The sequence below is a fragment of the Dioscorea cayenensis genome, unplaced genomic scaffold (genome assembly GCF_009730915.1).
Source record: "Dioscorea cayenensis subsp. rotundata cultivar TDr96_F1 unplaced genomic scaffold, TDr96_F1_v2_PseudoChromosome.rev07_lg8_w22 25.fasta BLBR01000565.1, whole genome shotgun sequence".
NCBI lineage: Eukaryota > Viridiplantae > Streptophyta > Magnoliopsida > Dioscoreales > Dioscoreaceae > Dioscorea > Dioscorea cayenensis.
The window spans coordinates 15168-24571 of NW_024086956.1; the positions used below are offsets into that span (position 1 = coordinate 15168).

Below are 9404 nucleotides of genomic sequence, written 5' to 3' on the forward strand. Positions count from 1 at the left end.
TAAGAGGTTATGGGTCAAAACCCAAAACTCAAATATCAATTTATAATTTTATATAACAATCACCTACCTACCTCTACTGTTGTATAGGTGTATGTAACCAATTTTCTTAAAATAAATAAATAAAATAAATAAAAGAACTTTCTTTTTGTAAAGCCAAGCACTTCCATCTCCCATTCTCTCCCTCCTTTTTTTCCTCTTTCATGCAATCCACCTTTTACATCATTCTCTTCCTCCACCCCCCTCTCTTCACTCTAAAAATAAACCCTAAAAAAACCTTTTTATTATTATTATTATTTATTATCAATTTTTATTATTAAAATTTTTTATTATTATTTTATTATTTTTATTCTCCTCCTTCCCTCCTTCCCTCCCTCCCATTTATAAAGCTATGTCTCCTCCTCCTCCCTTCTTCAACCCCCATTCCCACACTCACACCCACACTAACCTCAACCTCCATGGCTTCTTCTTCTTCTCTCCTTATCCTCCTCCTCCTCCCTACCTTCTTCTTCTTCCCTTTCCTCTCCCTCCAATCCAACAACAACAACAACAACCAATCCACCTTCATCTCCCTCATCAAACACTCTCTCTCCAGTTCCTTCTTCTCCACCTGGCTCCTTCCTTGCAATGAATTCAAACCCAACTGTTTCTGTGACTTTCCGGGCATCACATGTGATGATCTTGATTTTGTTTCAATGTTAAACCTCTCTTCCCGCTCCCTCGCCGGAGACTTTCCTCCCGGCATCTGCTCCTACTTACCCAAACTCCGCACTCTCCGTCTAGATAACAATCATATCCATAATGGTTTTCCAATTGACGTCCTCAACTGCTCCTTCTTGGAAGAACTCAACATGTCTTACTCAAGCCTCACCGGAACTTTACCTGACTTCTCACCTCTCCGGTACTCCCTCCGCTCTCTTGACCTCTCCAACAATTTCTTTTCCGGTGACTTTCCCACGTCTGTCACTAATCTTTCCAATATAGAAGTCCTCAACCTCAACCAAAACCCGGGTTTCGACGTTTGGAGGTTGCCGGAATCGATCTCGATGTTATCCAAGCTGAGAATTTTGATCCTCTCCACCACTTCTTTGAGAGGAGACATCCCGCCGTGGATCGGAAACATGACGTCACTCACCGACCTTGAGCTGAGCGGTAATCTCCTCACCGGTAGCATTCCGGCAACTCTTGGCAAGCTTCACAACCTTCAGTTTCTTGAACTCTACTACAACCGCCTCACCGGAGTTATCCCTGAGGAACTTGGCAACTTGTCCAAGCTTATTGATATAGACTTATCGGTGAATCAGTTAACCGGCGAGATACCGGAGAAGCTATGTGAGCTGCCGGAGCTTCAGGTCTTACAGCTTTACAGCAACAAACTCACCGGAGAAATACCAATGGAGCTCAGTAACTCAACTACACTCACAATGCTATCAATATACCGGAACTCGCTATCCGGTAGAGTGCCTCCGATGCTCGGAAAGTTCTCGGGACTTATCGTGCTTGAGCTTTCGGAGAACCAGTTTTCCGGTGAGCTTCCTGCTGAGACTTGTGCCGGAGGACAGCTTCTTTACTTCCTGACACTTGGAAACTTCTTTTCCGGCACTTTGCCGGAGTCTTTAGGATCTTGCCTTAGTCTCATTAGATTCAGAGTGAATGACAATCACCCTCACTGGCACCATTCCTGAATCCATCTTTGGTCTACCGCATGCCTCCATTATTGATCTTGGCTTCAATCAACTCCATGGTTCTATTCCAAAAAGCATTGCTGGTGCCAAGAATTTGACTGGATTGTTCTTGCAAAACAATCAGATTTCAGGTGCAATTCAGTTGAGATTTCTTTTGGCTTCTGGATTGGTGAAGATTGATCTTAGTAACAACAAGTTGTCTGGACCCATCCCTGAAGAAATCTCAAGTTTGAGTAAACTCAATCAGCTGTCATTGCAAGGCAACATGCTTGATTCACCAATTCCTTCTTCACTCTCCTCCCTCAAGTCCCTCAATGTACTCAATCTTTCCAACAATGCCTCTCTGGTGAGATTCCGGAAAGCCTGTGTCAGCTTCTTCCAAATTCTTTTGGACTTCTCGAATAATCGGCTTTCCGGCCAGGTCCCGGTGCCTCTGCTTAAGGAAGGTTTGATAGAGAGTGTTTCCGGTAACCCAGGTTTATGTGCTCCTGTCCATCTCAATGTCACAAGTGATCAACTTCTTCTTCCTCTTTGCCCGCAACCGAGCTTGCGGAAGCGTCTCAACAATGTTTGGATCATCGGTCTCTGCTTGATGCTATCGGTGTTTGGAATTTTACTCCTGGCAAAGAAATGGATTAGCAAGCGGAACCAACAAGAGGAACAAGAGGGTATATCTTCTTCCTCTTCTTTTTCTTATGATGTTACGAGCTTTCATAAGCTTAGTTTCGATCAACATGAGATTGTCGAGGCTTTGATCGACAAGAACATAGTCGGACACGGTGGTTCAGGAACCGTTTACAAGATAGAGCTAAGCAACGGGGAATGGGTGGCCGTAAAGAAGTTATGGACTAGAAAGGCGAAAGATGGTTCTTCCGATCGCTTGTCCTTTGACAGGGAACTCCGGTCGGAGGTCGAAACTTTGGGGAGTATTAGACACAAAAATATTGTCAAGCTCTATTGTTGCTTTTCAAGTCTCGATAGCAATCTCCTCGTCTATGAGTACATGCCAAATGGTAACCTTTGGGATGCTCTACACAATGAATGGAACTTCTTGGATTGGCCTACTCGACATCGGATTGCGCTCGGTATAGCGCAAGGTCTTGCTTACCTTCACCACGATCTCTTGTTTCCAATTGTTCACCGTGACATCAAAACATCGAACATTCTTCTAGACGCTTCATTCGAGCCGAAGGTTGCTGATTTCGGCATTGCAAAAGTCTTGCAAGCAAGAGGCCATGACTACGATTCCACCACCACGGTTATTGCTGGCACTTACGGCTACTTAGCTCCAGGTACTAAATAAATTAACTGATATGGGACTATTAGTAGAAATATTTTATTTATCTTTCGACATTACTCATTTTTCCATCTTAGAATACGCGTACACATTCAAAGCGACAACAAAATGCGACGTTTATAGTTTCGGTGTTGTGTTGATGGAGTTGATCACGGGAAAAAAGCCGAGCGAGCCAGAGTTCGGCGAAAACAGAGACATCATTCATTGGGTGTCAAGTAAGATTGCAAACAAAGAAGGGGAAACAGAGGTGTTAGACAAGAGATTATCTTGGAGCCCTTTCAAGGATGAAATGATTCAAGTTCTTAGGATTGCATTAAGATGCACTTGCAGCAGCCCAACTCTGCGCCCAACCATGAATGAAGTTGTTCAACTCTTAATTGAAGCTGATCCATTCAAGTCTGATGCAATTACCTCACCATCATCCAAGTTCAAGTCGGCGAAAAACCCGACGTAACTGCCGGCATTCGAAAGTACGGAATATTTACTTTTGCGATCCCAGATCAAAGTACAAAATACGAAATACGAAATATGAAATATGCAATATGCATTGACAAAACACAAGCCTGAACAAATGAAGCTTCTTGTTGGTCTCTTTTGAGCATATGAATTACATCATAGACTAAGCTATAGAAAAGTTAAGGTAGTGTCCTTATAGTTATAAAAGACAGAGAGATAGATATCTTAGTTTTGGAATGTTCTTGCACTCTTTGTCTCTGTAGCATCTGGTGCTTTGCTTTCAAGTGGAAAAATAAAAAAGGCATATAACAATTATTATTAGTATTTTTTTTCTTTTTTTAGAGTATTCTCCTCCACTATATATATATATATATATATTTTGTATGAAGGTGATATAAAGAAATAAAGAGTGACAAATGTGAGAGTATGATTTGGCACTCCAAAAAAGGAGGTTCCTTATTGCATTATTTGTGTTCCAAAGTTAAGTGGATTCTATTTGTGGGGTCTTCCATTTATATACTAAATATTCCTTTGTATTAGATCTTTTTTATTTATTCTATTTAAAACTTAAAGAGTTTTATTTATTTCATACTTGTAAATTTTGATAACTTTGGTTGTCTTAGTTCACTAGAATAAGTAAAGTAATATTATGATTAGATAAATAATATAATACTCTTAATATAAATTTGTCTAGTTTAAATTTTTTAAAAAAATTTATATAATCAAAATGATTTTCTAACTATGATTAATGGTGAATTAGAGGGTAAATTAAGGGGATGAACTACATTAACCACACAAAGTGCAATGAAGTCCACTAATAACAAGTGGGAGCTACCTTTAAAGATAAAAATTCTCAATGTACATACACCAGCATTTATTTGGATGCCACCACTTTGAACATCATGAAGCATCTAATTGGTTGGATTAGTCATTCATTAAGCCAATCCAAATTTAACATCATATAAAATTATGAGATGAAAATATAAAATATTTGCAAAGAAGGAAAAGTCTGCTATCTGTTTTAAATAAAAGTTGAAAAAAAAATGGGAAGAAAATTAATAACAAACATACTCTGTAAACTGTCACAAGCACAATTAAAACTATTCACAGAAAAACACAACTAAGACCATTTTTACATGTCTAACACTTTCAAGTGCTTTGACAAATTTTATTGTTCTATGATGTCTCTGTACCAAATAAGATTTTATTGATGAAACTAAGAGAAAAAAAAAAGGCTTTTATTTGCGACCGTATTTGTCGACAAGAGCTTTCTCGATTTCCATTCTTTTCTTCATCATCAATGTGTACTTTGATAGAAGCTCTTTGCCTCCTGCTTTCATCGCCAACTTCGCAGCAAGAGACGTTTTCTCTAATTTGCCTTCGTACATGTTCGAGATCGGAACGAATGCACCTTCTTTATTGCATAACCATCCATGAGCTGCTCTCAATGCAGCTCCCAACGAAGCCGAGTCTGGGACCGTAAAAATAACATGTAAGTCCTTATTGACCACAAGAAATGGTAATAGAATTCGCATCATTTTCCAAATGGATGGTTGTTTTATAAATAATTCAATGAGTTCAACCATCTCACATGTTACCGAGTTCTGATAATGTTGAATTGTCACAAACTCCCAGTTGAAATGAAACAAATGTATCAACAAAGAGCACAATTATACGTTCTTATGAAATGGCTACTAACTTGACTGAAATGCATAATAGCATGATATTGGATAAAAACAATCAAGGTAGAATAATCTATGAAGAAAGTCGAAATTAAAAAGTATTTAAGAGACAAAGTAATCATGTTCAAACTTACCGGGTCTTTGGACGGTATAGATGGGACATCCAAAAATGGTAGCTATTGATTTCAGAATGCTTTTGATTTGATGATGCTCCACCAGTAGCAATTATTCTATTTGGTGAGTTGGCATACCAAATCTCTCAGTGTGTCCTCTCATCGACAGAAGCTGGCCTTCTATAAGGGCACGCACCTAAATATAAGATAAGAATGAGGTTTCACAAGTGATTTTGGTACAGAAGATGAAGTAACAAATATTTGATGAATTCAAACCTCTGAAGCTTCATCAAACAACACCACTTCTTTTTCTTTTTGACTCATTTAGTGAGTCTGCAGCAAAGTTCTCAACCGCAAACCTGTGAACTCCAACTATATTTGAAGAAAGATTAATGTTACAAAGTGAATTGATGAATTATCATGGAATGGAAAAAAATATTGATCAGTTAATACCTGGCATTGGAGGTAGAATTTCATGTTCCTTGTAATAAAATCCAAGCTTTCCACCTGAAGGCAGGATAGCAAGGTAAGTAAAGACGCAAACCAGAATGATAACTTGGTGTCAAGACCATAATGAATAAATAATAAACCTAGCAGTTACTCAGGCCACTAAGATGAATAACAATAGGAAAAATGACTTTCCAGGATAATCTAAGTAAAAGAATATTATGAAGCCCAACAGAAACACGATAAAAGGATAAAAGAATTCATACAATGTGGATTTGCATAATGTAAAACAGAAAAAATAATGAAATATATAAACCAATGGATAAATATGACAAGGCATTATTAGTATGTGATGAAGGCAGGGGAGGACTACAATGAGAAATGCACTTGATGAAGCTATCAAATGAAAATATTTGCATCACTGACATACAACAAGAAATCCTAATGCCCAGCCTAGAATTATATCAAGCAAAGTAAAGGAAAACAAACCATTAAGATGAGGGGTGCTCTCCAAATATGTGTTAAAAACATCCCAAGATCCCTTCGCGCACCGGTTACGAACATCTATGATCACATAGAAGTCAAGCACTCATCAGATCACTTGCAATAATAATTTGTATTGGTACTCTTTGAAACAATTCATGTTTTCTATTTACCTTCCCGAGTTAGGGATGCATTTTTGTAGACCAGCATTACCATATAGCTCTTTGGATCCACGGGATTCGGGAAGACATGGCCTTCAAGGCTTGGCCGAGGTTCACTAGTTATGCCAAAAATCTATTAGAAGCAAACAAATGGTTATTAATCAGTGGTTTCATGGAGATTAAAAAAAAAATCTCAACAAATCAACCAAAATGATGCAGTGCAACTCACAGTGTCACTGGTACCAAGACTAATAGCCAAATCTCCAGGAGTATTAAGGGTCAAACCTGTACATGTCCAAGCATATATAATGGTCAATCCACAATACCAAGCATTACAAACATGTAATGATCTAAAGATCTATTCAAAGCTAACATCCAAGAGCTCCTATGACATCAATCATTTTAATCTTAAGAATGCCAAGAAATATGCAGCAATAAAGGTTTAAATATGCGTTAAAATGAAAGCTTAAAAGGCTGAATATGAACACCAAACAAAAGAAAATACAGCAGAGTAAAACAAAGGAGCTGCAGATTATGTAGATAAGATTTATTGACACTGATTACCAACCCTGCCAAGCTATTTGGATTGTCTCCAGACCAGTGGATAACCAAGCAGCTGCTCTTAAATTGGAACCTGTCAGCATGGATGCCGCAAAAAGTAATTATTCTCATATTAGTAATAAAATAAATAAATAAATCCCCTTGTCAAAAGACTTAGTAGCTAGTTCTAGACATCAAAGACATGTGCATGATGTTAAATAATTACATGAATAGTGTCCTAGTATAGAGAAAAACACAGGTGAAAGAAACAAAAGTTAGGGAAGGAGCGGAAATGCAGAAGGTACCATTGTGACTGCCTATACCAACTTTAAAAACTGCGTTTTAGCAATAGGGGAATATAACTGAATAAATAAAGATCAGATGTTTCATTGGCGTAGATAAGAAAACATAGTTTTTCCAGGGGTGTATTAGTTACACATTTTTTCATGTTCATGCAAAAATCCCTAGAGTTTTCTAGGTCTTTTATAAAGAAAGTTCTGTTTTGTTTCCAAATTGAATAGAAGTTAGGTTTTCTGTTTTATAGTTTGAATAGGATTTATTCAATATATGATAATCCATTAACTATGTTAATCTAAAAACATAAATCCTAAAGTCCGCTAACTTTTGTCCTTTTTAAGGTTATAGGCAACATTTCAAGGTGCTCTATAACTAAATATGACATGTAATTTAAATAATTTGAGATATGAATCAATGAGAATTATTTAGTTGAAACTGGTGAAAGTTTGGTACTCATAAATCAGAACACAACAAATTCAAAAATAAAAAATAAGAAGCAATACATAATCATGAACAAACAAAAAAATTAAGTGAAATCGACATAGCTTATTACATCTGAAGCAATATGCTCAACAGACAATTCCAACTTACTTGTCCACAAAATATGGAGCTATTGGACCAGCAACTGTGTGAGATGGTGCCAATTTCCCAAGCTTTTCCTCTAAACCCGGAGCAGTAACCTACAAAAGCTTACAATGAGAAAAATCTAGAAGCCAAAAACATCAAAGCTCAGGTTGAGTCTCAAAAACGCAACCTCCAAAACAACTTTCTAGACCAACACGCCCTGTATCCATCACCCATGCCTGCTGCGTCAGTCTCATCGATAATAGCATACCCTCCGAATTAGAAGAGAGAAGCCAGCGAAGGAACTGACAAGAGAGATCCTCTCAGTGTTATGATAAATTTCTTCCCTGTGTGAAATAGCTTTCGAATTTGCCCTGTGAATCTCCTCATATGCACAGGATCCAGTAGCTTTGATAATTTCGAGTGCACCCCCACAGCTTCCTCAATTTCTCGGCATTGCACAGTAGTACTGCTGTCCATCCATATAGGTGACTCCTTTGTAGAGAAAGCGTCAGCAAAGCGCTGTAGACACTGAAGGCACTTGCACAGCGTTTTGAAAGAGGCTAAAGATAGCATTTGACTACCCTTCCTCCAGTAAACACTTCGCATGTTGTTGTCCACTACCTGGAAATAGCGGCAACCCTTCCAAAGTCCACTTTAGACTTCAACTTTTCTAGCAAAAGGTCCAAAAGTCTCCACCCACATCAGCGGTTGGAAACGGCTCTGCTGCCTTGTCTGAGAAGAATCTCTGTAGACACCATCCTTTGGTCTTGTAGTGTAGTGATTCAGTATCAAAGTTGAGCACTGTGAGCGGCAGTGATGAAGGTTGGCATCTACAGATGGTTGCCTTCAATGACTGTTAAAACAAAACAAAACAGCACGTCAACCAATTGTTGGTGTATCTGAGTAAAACACATAGCTAAACAATAGCAGATAGACCTTCAGAGTGTATGAGACCACAAAATTTTGTTATGCACAAAGCTGACGTCACAGCGCTCAGCTTCATGACAGGATCAGAGAGATCCATTGGGAATGCCACTGAGATCCTTATCTAAAGGAAAGAAATTCCTCCAACTAGCGATTTTCGTGTATTTCATCATAAACAAACAGACTACCCAAACTAAAGCACACATTACTTGAATTCAAACTAATTTGCGCTCTTACTGACGATTCCATCAAAGATTGCTACCAAAACCAGAAGGACACTTTTTGGTGAAAGATTCTATTACTACTAAAACTATATCAAAACTACAGGTTATTAGCAACTGTTCTAGCAACTGTCCGACTCGTGCGTTGCTGACATCCAAACAAAACAATATATTTGGCATAAATTAGACCCTTAACTAGAAAGAGACAAGAACTTGCAGCATGATGGCACTCCTTCTTCACAGTATAAAGTAGCATATGCTCCAAAAACACATGAAAATTTATTCAAAAATCACGACGACCACAGGAATATCAAGAAGATATAAAAAGTCAATGTATGACGAGATCAAAAGAGTCAAAATCACAAATTGAAGGAAGAGAGATAAAGATACTCACTGAGTGGAGCTATCAAGGCCAAGAAAGAGAGCATCATCAGGAAGGAGGCGTGAAGCCATGAAAGAGGAATTTGGATGGATTGAGGAGGGAGAATTGGGAAGGAGTTTGGAAGGAGAAACAAGAGTTTATAGGGTTTAAAG

General features: G+C 38.2%; 1 protein-coding gene and 1 pseudogene across 1 annotated transcript; one reads left to right on the top strand and one right to left on the bottom strand.

Moving 5' to 3' along the window:
• The first annotated feature begins 428 nt into the window (after nt 1–428).
• LOC120254656 (receptor protein-tyrosine kinase CEPR1-like) lies at nt 429–3888 on the top strand. The gene is given in 5 exon segments (XM_039262719.1): nt 429–1661; nt 1663–2017; nt 2020–2069; nt 2071–2974; nt 3057–3888. Coding segments are annotated over 5 exon segments (2892 nt in total). The 5' UTR covers nt 429–455; the 3' UTR covers nt 3434–3888.
• A 579-nt stretch (nt 3889–4467) lies between these two features.
• On the bottom strand, nt 4468–9323 carry LOC120254657 (annotated as a pseudogene).
• Nucleotides 9324–9404: the final 81 nt, after the last annotated feature.